Source organism: Hypanus sabinus, chromosome X1 (assembly GCF_030144855.1).
Source record: "Hypanus sabinus isolate sHypSab1 chromosome X1, sHypSab1.hap1, whole genome shotgun sequence".
Taxonomy (NCBI): Eukaryota; Metazoa; Chordata; class Chondrichthyes; order Myliobatiformes; family Dasyatidae; genus Hypanus; species Hypanus sabinus.
Window position 1 is genome coordinate 16,246,019 of NC_082738.1, and position 20,471 is coordinate 16,266,489.

General features: G+C 41.6%; 2 protein-coding genes across 8 annotated transcripts in view; one reads left to right on the forward strand and one right to left on the reverse strand.

Moving 5' to 3' along the window:
- The window catches only part of LOC132384632 (tensin-2-like), a 259,306-nt gene that overhangs the window by 196,307 nt on the left and 42,528 nt on the right, over positions 1 to 20,471 (forward strand). For 6 of the 7 annotated variants that reach the window (XM_059955932.1, XM_059955933.1, XM_059955938.1 and 3 more), the window contains exons 15-19: positions 4,716 to 4,845; positions 6,805 to 6,870; positions 7,627 to 7,743; positions 14,790 to 16,424; positions 18,736 to 18,928. In XM_059955932.1, the coding sequence (XP_059811915.1) occupies positions 4,716 to 4,845; positions 6,805 to 6,870; positions 7,627 to 7,743; positions 14,790 to 16,424; positions 18,736 to 18,928 (2,141 nt within the window). The remainder of the gene's footprint in view (positions 1 to 4,715; positions 4,846 to 6,804; positions 6,871 to 7,626; positions 7,744 to 14,789; positions 16,425 to 18,735; positions 18,929 to 20,471) is intronic. The other variant, XM_059955931.1, reaches the window with a different exon arrangement.
- LOC132384635 (peptidyl-prolyl cis-trans isomerase-like) lies at positions 19,355 to 20,326 on the reverse strand. Its single transcript, XM_059955939.1, has one exon. It carries the CDS (start codon positions 20,088 to 20,090, stop codon positions 19,596 to 19,598), a length of 495 nt encoding a protein of 164 aa, XP_059811922.1. The 5' UTR covers positions 20,091 to 20,326; the 3' UTR covers positions 19,355 to 19,595.

The window sequence follows — 20,471 nt, forward strand, 5'->3', positions numbered from 1 at the left end:
CAAAATTCAGACTGTTAGTCGGGTTCAGAACTGAGCACTGTCACAGTGGCTGTCTCTTAGATGAGACTAGACAACCGGGCGACCCATTGGGGCACCCTTTGAGAGAAAAATAGTGCAATCTGATGTGATGTGCTTTGGAAATTAAAGAAGAAAAACTCAGTTTATTAAAGAAGAAAGATGCATAGCAAGACAAATATAGCTCCTCCTTGTTTAATGAAGGACACTTTTGATGACAATATTTCTGGTTGATCTGCCACCCTTCAAGAATACTCTAACATTTTCATTTCTTTTTCCCCGATTTAACGCCACATACAGCTGACCATGCTGGAATACCAGTTTCTCCAGATAAATCAACACATTCTCCATGGTTTGGCCTTGCACCTTATGCATAGTCATAGCAAAGCATGACTGTATTGGGAACTGGCTCTGCTGAAGAGGGACATCTTCCCCTTCTGATAAATAGAGAGTAATTCTTGGGATCATGACAATGTCATTATTGAACGCACCATTGTTTATCTTTGCTACGATGAGATTGTTGTGCAGTTCTTCCACCATCATTCGCATTCCATTGTAAAGCCTTGGTGGATCCAAGTTCCTCATTGAAGTGATGGAATATCCCCTCTTCAATTCCAGTTTATGTGATGGCAATCAAGGATTGAAGTTCGACCGAATCAAGGAATTCTGTTGGAAAATGAGTGGTGTTAGCTCCTTCACTTACGGCATTGAAGGAACAGTATTCTTTCATGATTCCAGGGAAACGTCTAATGCATGTGAAGTTTATTTTTCGCATCATTTCATTGAGAGGAACCAAGGTAGAATTCCTCGAGAACAGTTCCGTAGGATTGTTGAATGTCGGGTAGATGAAATCAATCATTCTTCCATAGTTTTTGCTGGCAGAATCATATCTTCAGGTAATCCAATTTCATCGTTTTCATTTTTCTCAATCTTATCTTCTCCAACATCTAATAAGAACTCAGAATATCATCCTTCTTCCCTCACTTAATCACATATTTCTCTTCAATTGAAACTCGATTAAGCTTCTCCATAAGTAGGACTTTTTGATGCATGAATTCTCCACATCAGCATAATTTCCGCATTTCACAACTGCTAGAAGCTGACGGAAATCGCCACAGCAAATGGTTAAAGTACCCCCGAAGGCCTCATTCTTGTCACATAAATCACCAAGAGTCCGGTCCACGGCTTTGAAGCTCTCCCTCCTAATCATAAGGCACTCATTCCAGACAATAAGCCTCGCATTTTGAAATAAATTTGCAGTATTGGTGTTTTTATCGATGTTACAAAGGGCATCTTCATTGACTTTGAGAGGTATTTTGAATTTTGAATGCGCTGTCCTACCACCAGGCATCAATGTTGCTGCAATACCTGATGATGCTACAGCAATAGCAACACCTCCACCTCCCCTAACTTTAGCAAGGATCAAGTTGATGATAAATGTCTTGCCTGTTCCTCCTGGTGCATCAATGAAAATCATTGAAGAGAGATTCCAAGCAGTCACACACATATTCATATACTTCTCTTTGTTCATTATTCAATAGGTATTCTTTGCCACATATTCTCAAGTTGATCTTTCCTTTTCTCCTTTGTCTCTTCCTGTCTCCTCCTTCTCTGCCTGTTTTTGTCATTCTGGAGACACGCAGCCCTTTCATCCTTCATCTCTTCTACCATTTGTTCTTTCTCTCTGATCCTGGAGTCGTGCGGCCCTGGCCTCATCCGATTCTTGTTCTCTTCTCCTGCGCCAGTTGTTGTCATTTCAGAGACGTACATGCCTCTCCTCCTCTGTCCCTTCTTCTCTCATCTTTTTTGTCCTGACTCTTTGATCCTGGAGTCTTGTGGCCTTGGCCTCATCAGATTCTCGTTCTCTCCCTCTCCTTGCCACTTCCCGACGACGTTTGACATCATCTCTTGACCATAATGTCCCCCTTCTCTTTCCACGCAGCATAATTAGGCTGACCATATATTTTTTTACCCTAATGCTGGATAGAAGATACGAAGCAGTAACACCAAAGTCTCCAGGATGCTAATTTTTCTGGATGATGTGGTTGGTGCTCTCCTAAGTGGACATGATAGCCCTGCCCTTTTGCTGCAGTTGGTGTCGCTGCTGAGGCTGGCCGTGTGCATGCATCGTGGTGTCGCGTCACAGTTTCCACTAAAGCTGGAATCGTCTTGGGTTGTAGAAAGGGGGGCCTGTTGATTGATGAGTGAGCAATTTTATACGAATATATAACCCTGAACTTTGCATGCATTCTGTAAGTTAGCACATTTTAAGTTGATTTAGTCAAAAAAAAGTGCTGCTGTAATACACCTTTTGGGCTAATTGGTGGTCACAAACAGACAAACAGAGCATGAGAATTTTAGTAGTATATAGATAGATGGCAAACCAAGTCTGCATCTGCTCTGTGAGGGCTCTCTTTCAAAGTAGAGGTGAGGAGTTCTTCCTGGCCAATATTTATCAGTAAGTCAGGTTGTTAGTCATTATCATATTGCTGTTGGTGGGAGCTTGTTGTGTGCACATTAGCTGCAGCATTTCCAATATCATAACAGTGACTGTTTCTGAGGTACTTCACTGGGCATGAGGCTCTCTGGGACATCACAAGACTGTAGAAGTTGCTGGAGAAACACATCTGTTTTTCTGCATTTTTCTGCATTGCATTTTCAGAAGTGTAATCAGCCCTGGGAGATGCCTCTCAAGAGACCCAGGACTCCAAAGCCTCTTACAAAAAACATCCAAAATGCAGAGGAGTTTCTAGGGTTTTTTTAGTATCTCCCTAGCCCCGGTACAGTCAAAAAGTCTTCTATGCAACTAAAATACAATTAGTGAAAGAACAACAGGCAATGTGATGCTTGGTTTGTCACCACCCATAGGGCACACTTATTTCCGAGTTAGTTTATTTCATGTTCAATGAACCTCATGAGCTCTCCTTTAATAGCGATTACCACTCTCACTTCACCTTTCCCTCATTACAAGCGACTTCCAAGCAGAAGGAATTCAGATGACTGCATTGATATATCTGTTGACCCTTTGGGTGAAGACTCTGACTCAACCTGCCCTATATCCTCTTAGCACCTCCCATCCCACAATATCAAAGGGAGTGATACTGCTGTCGTGTTTCTGTAGTGCCATTGTGAATAAATTGCACTCCATTCTGTCACCTCTAAAACATTTCTGTTAGCAGAGCATTGCAACTTGAGAAGTGCTGCTACAACACTGGATTGGTACACTTGCTAACTAAGTAAGGTCCTAGTTAACCAGTGTGCATGTGCATTTCATGGCCAGCACTTATTCAACTTGGAGGGCCTCACACAGTGATATCTAGCCATAGAGCTTGTCAGTAGAAGTGGGCTGGAAGTATGAGCCAATACACAGCCCTTTCCTGCCACTTTTAAATCTGGAGCATGTATAATCCACTGCAGCACAAACATCATTTTACCCTTGCAGCCTCTGGGTGAATGGTAAACTTCTGGGTTCTGTGATATTGATAAAAATCTAAGCCAAATTCTAACTAAAGCCAAAAATGCTTTGAATTCTAACTGGTTCAGTTGATCTACTAAATTCAGTTGTACTTCCCTTCTAATCTCAGATTTGTTTTCCCCTCCCACTTCTTTGCCCTTTCTGTGATATCTTAGTCCCAGCAGTTCTGCCTTTCAAGCCTTTCTGCATGAACTCCATCTGTAAATACTGCCCCTATCTCACAGAACCACGCATATTAATTGCTGTGAACTGCACATTTTATATTCTTTGCAACAAGAGGAACAGTTTAAATATCAGAGAATATGGAGCTCAGGATTTAGGGAAGCTGGGCACCCACTACCCTTTGGTTCATTGTTCACATTTTGCATCCTATGACTCACAGTGCTCCGACAAATAGCAGTGTGACACCTCAGTACAGCCTGAAGAGTCTGGTAACTCCAAAACATCTCTTCCTTCAGTGGGGAAAGTCATCTCTGCTTGTCTTTCCTCTTATCTTTGGTACAGAAGATTTCAACTGAGGAGTGTTAACAAGAATTAATAAAACTGCAGGATGGGTACTCAGTTCTGAAGTGTGTTGCCCAATTTGCATATCATCTCAATAGATGGCAGCACAGGTTTGGAGGATTGTGGGCATCACCAAGAATTGAAGAATCATAGGCATCCTTAGTTTTGTGACCATCACTGTGGACTGGAAGACCATGGACCACAACAAGGATTGGAGAACTGCGGGCATCCCTGGGTTCTGGAGGATTGATAACACACTGTGGATTGGAGGATTGTGTTAGCATTACCAGTGATTGTGAGCATCACCAATGTGTGACAACTGTGTGAGCATCATTACAGATTGGAAGTTTGTCACCATCACTAATGATTAGAGGATTGTGTGAGCGTCACCAGAGTTGGGAGGATTGTGAGCATCACCAGAGATTGCGAACAGTGCAAATCCTCTGTGCCGGCCTTTGCATATAAATGCCCCCCTATCATGATGTCCCCACAGAGTGCCCAGTACTTCACTGAGAACAAGATCTTGAACTGCATATGTGAATGGAGCCCTCCAAATGCTTGTGAGGTTTGATCCCAGTACTGTAAATCTGCAGTTCAGAGGTCAGCTGAAATGTAGCCGAGACCCCTACTCCCTCAACCTGGCCATTTTGCAATTGTAAATATTGGTGATGTCCAGTGAGTGGCTCGGTCTTAGACATGTTCTTCCATCTTACCTTTACAGGTGAAGTGTTACCATAAGCAATACAAAAACCCGGAACGGGACGTTGTTTTTCGAGTACAGTTCCATACTTGCGCTATCCATGGCTCACAGCTCTGGTTTGGAAAGGATGAACTGGATGATGCTTATGGAGGTCAGTGGGAATTTTTGGGAACAGCAGTATCCCTGTCTGCATGGATCATGCAGCAAACATGAAATGCTCTCCGTTCAACATTCCCATGTATGGTCCACATTCACTAAAGAGCAAGTTATTTTAGGTGGTGGGGTGGGTGAGGGAAATAAATAAAAGCAAGTTATGCACCATACTTCAGGATACTTGCTTCCACCTTTTTGAATACTGTGTCTTTTTTCCATCTTCTGCTGCATTCCCATCCTAAAAAGATCACCAAGCCTTGCTCCCAGGATGTAGTATTTAAGAGCAATGATCAAGCCTCTTCCAGACCCAATGCTGGGAGAAGATTTTGCAGAGTTGTCCATGACCCCAGGCAAAACAGTCTGTATTGGATATCTTTTATGGTAAATAGATGGAAAGACCAGGGAACACAGATTGATAGTGATGGAAAGAGAGATGTGAGCAGAATATTTTAAGTAAAAAATGTGTATCTGGCACAGATTTTCCGTCAAAGGTGAGGGGGGTGATGATGATGTTGGAAACAGAGTCAGTCTGTGCTTTAAAAATGGTATTAGATTGACACTTGTGAGAGAAGGATTTGCAGGGCTGTGGGTAATGGGCAGAGCACCTGCTTTGAATAGATTGTTTTACAGGATGCCTGCAGATAGACCAAATGTCCAGGTTTTGTGCTATGTTGATTCTGTTAAGCTCTGGTGAGCAAGCCCCTTGGGCCCAGGAGCTGCACTATTCCAAACAGAGTCTAACTAGCTCTCCCACTAATACCTGCTGTGTTTATTAACGATACAATGGGCACTGCTGTGCAGAGTAATTCCTTACACATGAAGCATTTTGACACACTTTAGGACTGCAGGCTGTCTTGTCATGTTTTTACAATGGGGAATGCTGTGTTGTCCGAGGTGCCACTTGGAGTATCAGATCTTTAAACCATCTTCTGACTGTCTCTTCTCTCAGAGGCTGATTAATATCCCATGGCTTTTATTCAAAGAAGAATGAGGCATTCTCCAGGTGTTTTGGCCAACATTCCTCTCCCAACCCACACCACCAAAAACAAATTCGTCTCATTGCTATGGGGGCTCTTGCTGTGCGCAGAAGGCCGCTGCATTTAATTGCTACTGCGTTTCAAAGTAACTCAGCACATAAGGCGCTAAAAGTTGTGACACTGCGCTATATAAATGCAAGCTATCTCAAAATGGTATCTTTACTCTTTTGTGATTGGGATTGAGGCCCTGAACATGAGTCTTGGTGGCATCCTTACACCAATCTGGTAACATTTCAGCACAGCAGTGTGTGATACTCCTGCGGATCTCTATTTTTTTTCCTGAATGTGTTAAGAGCTTAAATGTTGGAACATCACATAATAGAAATTTGTTTTGGAGCCTGGTTAAAAAAGGATGGCATTGTTTCAGTCCCCCCTGTTAAACAGAATGCCCAATGTTTAATGCATTTGGGGGAATTAAGTATGAGCTCGTGTATCACTGGGGAGAGGGGAACTAAGGCATTTTTTTTACCTTCCCCAGGTTTACTGACCTGCATTAATGTAATGGGGCTCTGACTGCTGCAGAATGTAGTCTCTTCAGCCTTGGAACAGAAATTCAACTTCGCTAGCTGGCAATAACCACCATTCTGGAAGGGTTATGGCTGGTCACATTCAGCTAACAACATATTTGGTTCCTATGAAGTCAACAGATTCAAATTTGCAGAGGTGACTACAACCTGCAGTTGAGGTTCTTGTGCCCATGTTGAATTTCTCCCCTTACAGTCTGAACCTCTGACCACCAGATATGCAAATTAAATATTTGGTGAGAAGCATTCACTGTGCAAGAAAGCACAAGATGCAGGAGTCAGTCAGCATTGGTTTATAGTGAGGGCCCTGCACACTAGAAACACATGAAAGTTTCAATGGCTGAAGGATGCCGTGATTCATAACTGGTACTGACTGTTGATCTGCTCTCTTCCTAGATGACAGGTTTCCACGAGATGCTATGGTGGAGTTCATTTTCTCTTCTGGTCCAGAGAAAATCAAAGGTAAGAAACTGAGTAACATTGAGAGCTTTGAGATGAGATGAAGATATTGCAAATAAAAAGTTAAGAATCTGTACACATTGGAAAAGTAACAAAAAGTAATTGCACTGAAGGTCTGTCAGCATCTGTGCAGAGAAAAAATGACTAATGCATGAGACGGAAACCTCGGTCAGAACTCAGAGACTGGGCCACTGACAAATCTCTTCACTAACAATGAGTATTTCTCACTAACAAATAGCAGCTGGAACTGGGTAAGTAGTTTGATGTAATTTTGTGAATGTTGATCTCTATTATCAGAGAACTACCAACTTCTAACAGACACTTATTGTACAAAGTAACATTTAATTATTGACAGAGCTCTTTCTTGCACACAATAAGGTCTGACTTAATATAAATCTATCTGCAATAATTAGATCTAACTGTTCTGATGAAAGATCATTGATCTGAAACATTAATTCAGTTTCTCTCGCCACAGATACTGCCCAACCTGTGTCATTTTCTATTCTTATTTCAGATCATTGTTAGTATTTGGATCTTATTGTGTGAAATAGATCTGTTGATCGTTAGATCTTTTTGTGCATAAATTTGATTCTGCTTGCAGTTGAAGCCAGTTGTATGCAATTAGATCTCTGTTTATGCATATTATGTCCAAGATCTCTGTAGTTAGATCCAGTTCTGGGTAAGGAGATATCTGTCAGCGAACATAGTTAACAAGGAAATAATGATACTGGTTCTCAGTTCTTCTGCTTCCAATTGCAGAGGGAGAATATTTAAGGAATGATTCAACAGTGACTGTGGATTACAACACCTCTGATCCAACAGTTAGATGGGATTCCTATGAGAACTTCAACCTTCACCATGAGGATGGACTGGAAGGTATTAGAATGGAATTCAGAACTCTGTGTTTTGTTCGTTTATGGTGTTGCCAGTGAGACTTGCAGTCTAGATTATTTTTTCTAATCATATTGCTGTATGTTTTACTGCAATGCAGATATATTTTATTCACTCTAAAGTGCTTTGGAATATTCTGAAAGAGACACAAAAAGCACTTTATAAATTCAACTCTTTCTTTTCCTTGAGAAGATTGAACAGTGACCTAATTGAACAATATAAAAATCCATTTGGGACTTGACAAAGTGAATGCTTACCCCGGAGGAACATCTAGAACTAGAAAACGCTGTCACAGAATCCTGAGATGTTGGCCATTTTGGACAGGGATGATGAGAAACTCTCTCAGGGGTCACACCAGCTTTTTGGGATGTCCTCCTTCCACCAACACCTCTGCTAACCTGTGTATACAGAGACACACACACACACACACACACACACACACACACACACCCCCCCCCCTCCTTTCCTTTCCCTTTTTTTTCTGGTCTTGATTATGTCTTTGTGTCTTAATCTGATTGGCACAGGACCAAATTGGAGGAACAGTGTATAAACAAGTGCTGCTACTGCAAAGAATGGCATTGTAGTATGGGTCTTATGTTATAATCTTTGCAATTCTGAGAGTTCTGTAAGACTGCGCATTATCTGAGTGCCTGAGAACAGGTTGGTGTCAGAGAGCCAAGGCATCTCTGTAAAAATCTGGTTCATCGTTCAAACAATGCAAGTAGCTATTTCTGTCCTAGCCTACTGATCTGTGAATCTAATAAGCCTCAACTTTAGGAGTCAAGGGCGATCCTCTCAAGGTCACTTAATGAGATAGTCCTTCTGCATTAAATAAGTTGGATATCATTTTCTTTAATTGACTCATGGGATATAAAAAGCACTGGCAAGGCTCAACATTTACTGGCCATCTCCAATTATCCTTAAAGAATTCATGATGAGCTGCCTTTTGAAACATTATTGTGTGTACGGTGAAGGTACACAAAGAGATACTTGACAACACAACCTGTTTTTGAAGTTCTCTCTGTCAAAGGCAAAGTGTTTGCTTTTCCAGAGGATGATTGGTACAGGAAGAAATTGTCATTTCAAGAAGAACCTAGAACAAATACACTGACTCCACTGCAGTGTGACAGTGCCTGGCTAAATGTAGCACAGGGTCCCACTCAGTGGTCCTACCTGGTAAAAAGCACCTTTAAGATTTTCTGTAGCTGCCACTGCCTATCCTTACAACAATGCCACCAACCATTTCCAAAGGTCATAGCATATAATTGGGCAGCTGCTTTCACACAGTTTAGGTCATTGGTGTCATTGGCAGCACCATATGGTACTGACTAGCACAGCCAAAGATGGCAGGAGTCAGGTAAACTAATTTGGCAGGAAAGGCTTAGACAAGGGTACTTGATGGTCAGCTTGGACATGGTAGGCCAAAGGACTTGTTGCTGTGTTCTGTGTCTGTATGAGGTACAGGCCTAATCCTTAGCATCTCTTCTTCACAAATTAACAAATGGGAGTCAAGCACTCATCTGCTATAGTCTGCATCTGCAGACTCATGCCTACAACAATTGATATAACACCTTTAAAAAAGAAAGCATCCCAAAGGATCATTAACAAACAAATTTTGACACTGAGCCTCAGAGAGAATATTAAAGATTCATAGAGTTATACAGAGTGGAAACAGACCCTTTGGCCCAACTTATTAAAAAGACTGACTATGCCTCTCCTGATTTTATAAACCTCCCAGAGAAAATAGTCCCAGCCTGTCCAAGCTGACATTACTCAAGCCCTTGAGTCCCAGAAACAGAATCTTTTCTGTACACCTTCCTAGCTTTAGAGGTTTACAAACTATGGTGAGATGGCAAAAGATGAGCTGGATTGCTGTTGCAAAGAGCTGGCAAGGACTTGATGGACAAGCCTTCCTATGAATTCTATCGAATTGAAGCAGAATTCTTTATCCAACCATGAGGTCTTCAACAACATAACGTGGTATGAAATAGAAGAAAAGTGCCCCCTCAATCCTGTTTTGCCATTCAATGCGTTAGCTCTACTTTCCTGCCTGTTTCCTATAACCCTTCACTCTCCCAAAGACCAACAGGCCTCTAATGTACCAATGGTTTGCCCTCTAGTGTCCTCTGGGGTACAGACTTCCAAAGATCTATGACAGTCTGAAAGAAGGTCAATCCTTTGGACCCACCAACATCCCTTAGTCTCTAAGCCCCAGAGCCCTTGAACTCTAATATCGCTTGCGAAGCTGAACAGAGATCATAACAAAGATTTCGTGATTGTCACAATAGAATGACTTTACACAAAGCTTCACACTATTTCTGTACAAAACATGGGAGCTGAAAAGACGATGCAAAAATGCAAGATTAAAAGCTTACCAATGTGTGACTGCAGTCAAAGAAAACATCTCAAATACATTGCTGGCTCTACAGATGTGAAGGAGGCACCACAGTGTGTTCTGTTATCCCAGAAACAGACTCCCAGCTCAACCATTTCAAAGTAGCATTACAGTAGCTGTTCAGCATTTTACACAAGTTGAATTAAAGACAGGACTGGTTAAAGGGCGGTTATAGAAATGACTCTTTATCAGGATGGTGGGTTGGTTACTAGTGGAACATTACAGGGATCAATGCTGAGCTCGCAACTACTTAAAATTTATTCTTGTGATTTAGATGGGAGGACAAAATACAGATGTGTGGCTAATAGAGCTGCTGCCTCACAGTGCCATTGACCTAGGTTGAATCCAGATCTCCAGTGCTGTTTCTGTGGAACATGCATAGATAGTAAGAAGCTTGATCACAGAGGCCAGCTTTAAGGAATTTCTTAAAGAAGGATGAGTTTAGAGAGGAAATTCCAGAGCTCAGTGGCCAGGAAGCTGGTAGATTAAAATCCAAGGTAAACAAACTTCAGGCCTTCATTGTTACCAGTCTTTGGATTTGGATTTGGATTGATGAGCCTCTCATGTCTTTCCAAAAGTTTTCAGATTTCAAATTTCACATGCGTGTGATTTCTACTTCCCCCAATCGGTGCTGACCTCCACAATTGGACTTGTGAGTTGTTGCTCAAAGGAGTTTATCCAAGAAGCAGACCTGGTTACCGTAACATCATCACAGCCATAGTACTGAAAACCACATCAGGTCTTTACTATTTTGAACAGGCACATAAAATCAAGTACAAATCAGCCCCTTTACCTCAAAGCTTGGTAAAATGGATTCACAAGCAGACTGCACAGCATTAAAAGTGTGTTCATATTCACTTACCACATTTACATCATTGGTGAGATACAGAATACAGGGCAGAGAAGACATGTTAAAACTATAGAAGACAACCACCTTTGACGTTTTCTCTGTCTGAATTCCACTTTTAAGGTATTGTGTACAGTTCTGGTCACCATGTTAAAGGAAGGATGTCATGGCACATAGGGAGGACCTAGTGGAGATTTGCCAGTATGATGCCAAGGCTAGAGAATTATAGTTCTGAGGAAATTTTGTCCAGCTGATGTCATTTTTTTGTACAAATGAGTCTTGAAGAAAGGTTTGATTGAGGTGCATAAAATGGAAAGGTAAGCAATTATTTCCCTCGGCAGAGAGTTCGGTAGCTAGAGTGCATAGATCTAAGGTGATTCATGGAAGGATATGATGGATGATGAGAAAAAGCTATTTCACTCAATGAGTAGTGGGTGTTCGAAAGGAAATGGAGACATAACCCATTTAAAAAATCTGAATGAGCACAAGGAGCTGTGACCAGCAAAGCCACAGACCAAAAACTGGGTAGTGAGAGTGACCTAACATCCATTTCAATGTAGCACAGACATTTGAGCAAAATTACCTTCTCCTGTGCTATAAATGTCTATTATTTCAACTACAGAATAACTTGGTTCTTTTGTCCTCATCCATTTGAGGTGCGTCCGCTTCCTATTTTTGAATGTATCAAGCACCATCAGTTTCTTTCACACAAAACTCGCACTGACTCAGAATAGCACCCTGACTTCCAGGATGTGGTGTAATGGCTCGTATAGCCAGCCACCTGTCTGTGCAAGATAGGCAGCAGGTTCTTTTTTTCCCAAAGAACCTGTGCTGACTATAGGCTGATTGAGCTATCCGGACACAGAGACTTTTGATCATGTTGGTTTGAGCTGGATTCAAATTCAAGGGAAAGGAGTGTGTCCAACCCATAGCACCAGCCAGGTCCTCGATCATGTTACTACAGACCACTTCAAGCAAACATTCTCCTTCTTCCCAGCAGTAGTTTCATTCTGAGTCAAACCACTGATTAAAAGGAAATATATCTACATTCTTGGTGCCTACACGTGTGTTAACAAGGACTGAATATAACAGCGGCCAAGAATCACATTCAGAAGTTACAGTTGACGTCTACACACTTAATGATTGCAGTCCAGTCCTTAAATTTGCTTAAGTCATGGTTCAATGGGCAGCATTCTCTTGATAGTAGGTTCAAATCCCACTCCAGAGACTTCAGTACTGGAATGCAGGCTGACACTTAGTGTGGTACCAAGCAGGATAGTGTTGTGGAAATGCTATGATTTGGATGCAGATGTTGGGAAAAAGGGGCGCTTCTCCCCTATTGTCTGAGCACTTTTGTCCTTTAGCATTAAGGGCATCACCCATTAAGGATGATGGCATCCTCCAAAAGCCACTGCCATCAATACCGCTGTTTGGATGACATGTTAGCTCAAGGTTCCATCAGCCCTGTCAGATTGATATAAAGATCCAATAGTGCAATTTTGAAAAAGATCAAGGATTTATTTCCTTACAATTCTGAGGTCAATACTTATCCCTCAGAGGTCACTAAAATTAGTGTTCTAGTCATTATTCATAGAACATAGAATAATACAGCACATTACAGGCCCTTCAGCCCACAATGTTGTGCCGACCCTCAAACCCTGCCTCCCATATAACCCTCCACCTTAAATTCCTCCATATACCTGTCTAGTAATCTCTTAAACTTCATTAGTGTATCTGCCTCCACCACTGACTCAGGCACTCTGAGTAAAAAACCTTCCTCTAATATCCCCCTTGAACTTCCCTCCCCTTACCTTAAAGCCATGTCCTCTTGTATTGAGCAGTGGTGCCCTGGGGGAAGAGGCGCTGGCTGTCCACTCTGTCTATTCCTCTTAATATCTTGTCCACCTCTATCATGTCTCCTCTCATCCTCCTTCTCTCCAAAGAGTAAAGCCCTAGCTCACTTAATCTCTGATCATAATCCACACTCTCTAAACCAGGCAGCATCCTGGTAAATCTCCTCTGTACCCTTTCCAATGCTTCCATTAGTGAGGCAACCAGAACTGGACACAGTACTCCAAGTGTGGCCTAACTAGAGTTTTGTGCAGTTTGGTTGGCATATCCATATTCCATTGGCTTTTGTGCAGTTTGGTTGACATATCCATACATTACCAGCGTTAATGTAGCGGGTATGCCAGCCAAACTGCACACATTCAAATATATTTCACTGGTGTTTTGCAATGTGTTGTAAGAACTAAGGTTTGACCTATGTTTGCTTGACAACAATAGTATTTCAAAGTAAGGTCCAACATCTTGCTTTTGCTATCAAAACAGGAAATGTACTTGTGACCACAGGGGATGGAGGAATGCATAGGAATATCTTGAGTTTAACTGGAAAACTGCTGATGCAGGCTGACAAAGTGCTGGTGGTATTTGATAATGAAGCAGTTGATACATCTCAGAGTGGTACTTTAGTTAATTAGCTTTTAATCCCTCCTCTTTTACTTCATGCTTGGATACTTCTTAATGGCTGTTAACAGTCCTTTGGCCCTACCCACAGGTAACTGCCCCTCAAGGTGGAACATTGTAACAAGTGCCAGATGTCAGACTGAATTTCTCAGTTTCACAGAATCAGAATGGGAACCCCAGCACCTTCATTTTCCAGACCCTTAGTAATATCTTGATGACTACCCTCCCTTAGATTATGTTATTAATGAAGCAAATATGAAGCCTGGTCCAGATTTATGACCTGAAATAGAATAATTGGTGGCAACTTTGAAGTTTAGAGGTACCTAAGGATCTTACAGTGCATGTCCACAGATCTTTGCAGGTAATAGTGCAGATAGACAAGATAGCATGCTGGTCTTTATTGGCTGAGACACAGACTGTAGGAGCGGGGAGGGCATCCTTATAGTTTACAAAATACAAGTTAGACCACAGCTGGAGCAGTGTGTGCAGTTCTAGTCACATAACAAAAAGGATGCCGTTGTACAAGAGTGGGTGCAGAGGAAATTATGAAGATGTTGGCAGGGTCAGAGAATTATAGTTACGAGAGGCTAGAGGTTCTTATAATGGAAACAAAGGAAACTGAGGAGATGTTTAATTGAGGTACAGTATATGTACTTTGACAGGATAAGTAGACAGAACACATTTCTCTCATCAGAGAGGATGATGGTGGGGGTAGGGGTGTGGGAGGGAGGAGTGGATTTAGAGTGATATGTGGAGGAATTAGAGGGAGATGAGGGAATTGCTGTCACCTAAAGTGTGGAAGAGTCTGGAATGCACTATCCCAAAAGGTGATGGAAGCAGAAAACTCTTGACGTGTTTGAAAAGTACCTGAATGAGCACATTATTTGTTGTAATAAGGCGAGTTGGCAACTGGCATTAGGCTGGTAGCTGCTTTTTATTTGACAAAGATGCAATAGGCTGAATAACTTCCTTCTGTGCCATAAGTGTCGATGGCTACATGACTCATTTGAGGAAATCTGCATTTTTATTGAAATTTGTGTTTTCAAATTTTGGAAATCAAATAAACTTAAATTATTTTCTTGAGTTTGAAAAGATTGGATTTAGAAAACCGTGAGGAATGGAGCAAGGTGATCCTCTCAAAGCTCAGTCAGAATCCTCCAAATTCCCTCCTCCATTCACTACCCATTTATGGTCAGTCTATTTTGGGGAGCACGCAAATTATTTTAACAACACGGCATTTTTAAAAATGTATAAATGTAGTATTTGTACATATGGATTATAAATGCTGCCACACATCTAACACTGAGGCTTTCTTTTTGTAAGAAGTACCTCACACACGAGGACCACTAGATGGAAGCTTATACGCCAAAGTCAAGAAGAGGAGTCCAAGCATTGGCACAGCCAATGGTAGTCCGTTAAGTGTCACATCTGTTCATTGTGGCCACACCTTGTCTGTCAGCACAGATTCTGGCCATTCCACTGCTTCAGTTAAGACAGAGGACCACAGTGTTAGCACAAAGCAAGTTCCATCACAAGTAGAGAAGGAGCAGCTAGATCGATTGCTCAGTGGGTTTGGTGTGGGCGCAATGAAGAATGGGCAAAATATGATGTCCCAACCAGGGATTGCTTCACAGAGCTGCTCCCATGGCCGATCTAGCTCCAATGAAAGGGAAACAGACATACTGGATGATGAAGATGCATGTGAGATGAATAGGTTTGCCACTTTGCCGAGAAACATGCATCACAATGCCCATCCTTACAATGTTAAGGTTAGCCATCACTCACCAGAGCACAGAATACCTGGTTATGGCCATAGTCCTGTAGGACTACGAACTGATGTCTACTACAGGCCTGATGGGACACTAGAAAGAAGACGACCCATGTTTGAGAGAAACATAGGCCCAGTGAGTGACGTTGGGGTGGAGGGCAGACTGCACAATCCTTATGAGCATGTGAAAGGGATAGACCCCATTCAGCACCAGGCAGCAATGTTGGAGAGGGTGAGTTACCAACGGCCACGCAATGATGTACTCCAGGTCTACTCACCTATGTTTCATCAGTATACCTGCTCAGAGAGAATGCCTCCTGGTCTAGTCCATCGAATGAGACATGGGGATGATGCCCAAAGAGACCATGACATTAAGGCAAATAGGAACCGGATAATTGATTACCACCATTTAGAGGGAATTCTGGATGGACAAACTGTACAGTTTCTTGAGCGTGATTCTCCAGAAATTATGTCTCACAATTGTGGCTGTCGTAACTGTTCTTTAAAAATGTCAGAGGAAGAGGTGGAGAGATCTGCAGCAGCGTTTAATGCTATTAAGTTAGACCACGACTCATTGTACCAGCACCCTTGTCCTCCTGACCTAGATATGTGGCAACATGATCATCCAAAGCCACATCTGCTAAACCACCCTATCAGAAATGGACAGGCACCTCAACCAGTTCCCCTGCTGATGCCTGCACACTCATACAGTCAGTACCCAAGAGGACATGGATACACCTCATTCGGTTATAACCATGCCCATGCAAATATGCCAGTGGCAACCCCAATGGCTCATGCCTACTCCACACCGATTTCACCAGTTCCTCATGGGCAGCTTCAGAGAAACATGGAAGGTTCTTCTGAATCACATGCTCCTTACGGCAGGTACCCAGAGCTGAAGTACAGCCCAGATTACCAGCAACATTACCAGCAACATTATCCATATGACCATTACCAAGAGCAGCACTGTGCCAACAGAAGCTGTGAAGTCTACCCGGACAGTCCACTCATGTCATCCTCTGTGCTGGGACCATGTGCTCAGAGTCCACAAGGGCCTGCTTCTGTGTCAGCAGTGAACTCGTGTGCGTCCCAGGTTTTCTCCAGGAACTTAAGTGCTTGTGATCGAGCTGTAAGACCAACCGATGAAGGTCCTCAATACCCAGAAGCCGCACCCTCTCAGCAACTGCCTGGTAAGTGAAGCTCAGTATAAATTGTGCCCTTTTCCTTATTGTCTCTGGTGATTGTATAATTAGAGGTGGAATTTTTTTTCAGGTCTCAAAAACCCCTGACTAACAAACAGACTCTGAAGTCAACCAGGAATTTCTCATAACTAATTCCGAAGATTGTTTATGCACATTGGAATGTTTGTGACCTATTTTTGTTGCAATTGACTGGCAGGGTGAAAATATAATTGAGGGTCACAAACTTAAGTAACAAGAGAGCATTCATTTAGCCTGTATCGCAACGTAAATCAATCTTGGAACAAGAGAAAGGCTAGTTGGAGCCCACAAGAATGTTTTGTCTTGATACTTTCACCTCAGTTACTGCCCTCAACAGATTCCTCAATTTTTCTCTCTTCAGAAAGACACCCAGATGCCTCTTGAGTCTATTTGTGTTGTATGCCAGTGGGCCTTCCTGTTAATTTCTCTTCTTATCTATTACTCTTCCCATTTGTCCCCCAACCAATGATTTTTTTTGGGAAGAATCTTTAAAATTTTGAACAGGTGTGGATGAAGACTCAATTTGAGATGTCCTTATTACCAAATGATGTCTATTAATACTTAAATACTTCACGAAGACTGAACTATATGTTCAATTAACTGTTATAAGCCTCTTCCGTGATCTTAAAATTCAAGCGATCTCATTCCAAAGAAGGAAGCCTTTCCGTAATCTAACCTTGTAAGCCAAATTCCAAATGCTTCAGTTATTTAGTCCTAACTCCATTATTGGGATTCATTAAATTTTCCCCTTTGTTACTATGTGTTTCATGCTCTAGCATTTCTCTCAATCCAAAGGGTATGAGGAAAGTTTACACAATGTCAGAATACTCCCTGGAAAACAAAGTTTTAATGCTATCTATAAGTCACAGTCTCAGTCTTTGGCTTTTAGACATTGCAACTTCTTGCTGCTATATTTTATTGATTTATTTATGCATTTATTGAGATCCAGCATGAAATAGGCTATTCCAATTCTTCCACTATGCCACCATGCCGCCCTATGTGGTAGTGGAATTGACAAAAAGAACAAAAGTGATGTCAGAAACCATGGAACAATTACATTATTCTCCTCTGCCTAACCATTGAAGTCTACCTTGCTTAATAAATGGAAAAAGCAAGAGAACTTCAACCTGGTTTGATTTAAGCCACTCTTACTTAAAGACCTTACTGAAGCACAATCAAGGATTATAGACTTAAATTTTAACAAACCGTATCTATAGCTGAGTAAAAATATTGACCAGGGTTGGGTGGGGTTGCACATTTCCTATTTCTAAGCCATGTTTCCTTCTCTCATTGATTTTTCATCAATGTTTGTGTTTTGCTTCGTCAATGATTCCCATTTATTTTGCTAAGCTGTGATTGTGGATTCTGTCCACTAGGTGTCTCCATCACGTAGCTTTCTCCCAAATGGTGTGCATACCATGGACCACATAACTGTCAATGCTGTCAGTGACCATCATATTTTCTCAGCGCAAAGATTGCTCCCAATTGCTGTGATTCTTTTGGATACAATTTTTGAGAACATGGAAGAAGGCGGAGTCCATTTGGCCCTTCAAGCCAATTGTACTCTTCACAGAGAATAGGGGGGATCTGTGACTCAACTCCATTTGATATATGTGCTTCATTTCCCTTAATACCATTGTGTTGCAAAAACCTACTGCATTTATTTTAAAATTAACCACTGACTCAGCACCAGCTGTTCATTTGCAGGCTAGAATTCCATATATCTCCAACATTATACATGTAGGATTATTTCCTGACCTCACTCCTGAAACCCAAGTTTTAATTTTAGACTTTGCCCCTTTTGCAGACACCCCAATTACTGAAAATGGCATCTCTCCAATTACCCTGAATATATTGAAAACTTCAATCAAATCACTCCATAACCTTTTAAATTCCAGAGAATACAAAGCTAGTTTATGAGATCGTGTTTTGTAATTTAACCCTTGGAATACAGTTATAATCCACATAAAATCTACAATGGATTCCCTCCAAGGCCGATATATCATACCCTTTGCAACTGTATGGGAATTCTCCAGGTTTTGAACCCCTGCTCCAAATTATTACTGCAATGGATTGGCTTTAACTACACCACTCAGTTTTAAGGAGTTGTTACCTTGATGAGGCTCTAAGCTAATCTCAAACAGTTCAGCAGAACAGGCAATGTCTTAAAGGTTATAGTGACATTATGGAGAAAATCTAGAGTTAAACAGGGTTAGAGGGGATAAAGCAGAATAGCATTACAAAGAGAAAATATATAGCTTTTTTTTTCACTCCTCTGTAGAAGTCCAACTCCATGCTGATTCAGCAGCCTGGGGAAAAGAAATGATGGTATATGGTGCTCCTGGAGAACTTAATAACACCAAAATTCCAAGGCAACACCACAGTGAAGGAATGGTAACCTGTAGCTCTCCATCTAATATCACTGAAGTGTCAACTGCTGGATCCACAGGCAGCCCTGGACATAATCCTGAAAGGTATGTTCCTATCTGGAAAAATATATGGAAACCTGATTGTAAATGTTCTGGAAGGCAAAGCAACATTGATCAGCCAGCAGGTCAGACCCAATACTAATAACCTACTTTCTCTGTCCTCCCAATGTCAAGCTGAAATGTCATTTTCCAATAAATTAGTCCCAGCTCAACAATGCTAACAATACTATGTGGCTGTGTTGTTGTATTTCATTCTGCCTTTGAAGTTGATTACATTGTGTGTGAAATTCTAGACTCACATCTATCATCTTCCTTAACTTCTCTTGTCAGAAGATCAAGGACATGGGGCTTCTCTGACCTTGTAGATGTGAGTAGGGCAACACATAACCACAAGCTCGTTATACCTCTCTACTCTTTTCTTTCTTTCTTTCTTTCTTTCTTTTTGGTGCGCAAATGTACATTTTATTTGAATGAAGTGTTTTAGTAAAAGGCTAAAATAAACATAATTCCATTATACCTCATGAAAAAGTTAAAGGCTAAGCACTGCCACAGATCACTGAAAATTGATGGTTCAGGCTCCAACCTGGGCAAAAGCCTCAGGTAACTTGGAAATGTATGATCACACAAATCAACTTGAGATTTGGATTTTGCCACCTTCATAGCAACGTACCAATGGAAGAAAGACTGAGCAGCCACCATAGGAATGTTCTCATCACATTGTTCCACAGTCAAGAATGAGAACAGTAACACTTGTCTTTCCACTCTGCGATCCCTTTGATTCCATTTGTTTTACGACATCCATGCCTTCTACCACACGGCCAAACACAACATGCTTTCCATCCAACCAACTAGTTTGGGCAGTACAGATAAAAAATTGTGATCCACTTGTATTGGGCCCAGCATTTGCCATTGACAGTATTCCTGGTCCTTCATGTTTGAGTATGAAGTTCTCATCTGGAAATTTGTTACCATAGATGGATTTGTCCCCTGTGCCATTGCCTTTTGTGAAATCTCCACCTTGGCACATAAAGCCAGGAATTATTTGGTGAAAAATTGATCCCTTAAACCCCTCACCCTCTGGCTTGGTACAAAGCACATGGAAGTTCTCTGCAGTTTTTGGAACAACATCACTCCTTAGCTCGAATACAATACGGCCCACTGGCTGCTTATCAAAACCAATGTCGAAGAAGACGCGAGGGTTGCCCATTCTATTTTTTTCCTCTCACCACTTGGTGCTAACCTCAACCGAGCATGCTGCTAGGAGTGCTAATTCCTTCTCTACTGTTTTCAACTTCGGCAGTGGCCTTTCTTCATTGTCCTCAGCTTTTACTTAGACCCATCCTCTGAAGTGGTGTCAGTGAATTCTCTGATTGGCATTATGGATGTCAATCTGTCAAGTGCCTGCATAATTAATGCCAATTATTTTGAATGTGCGCAGCAGTAGCGATCTAAAGATTGCAATTAATTGCAAAACCTTTTCATTGTTAATGAGATTGATATTGGTTTCTTATTGTCACATGTACCAAGATACAGTGAAAGCTTGTCTTGCATACCGAGCATAGAGATCAAATCATTACATAGTTTATTG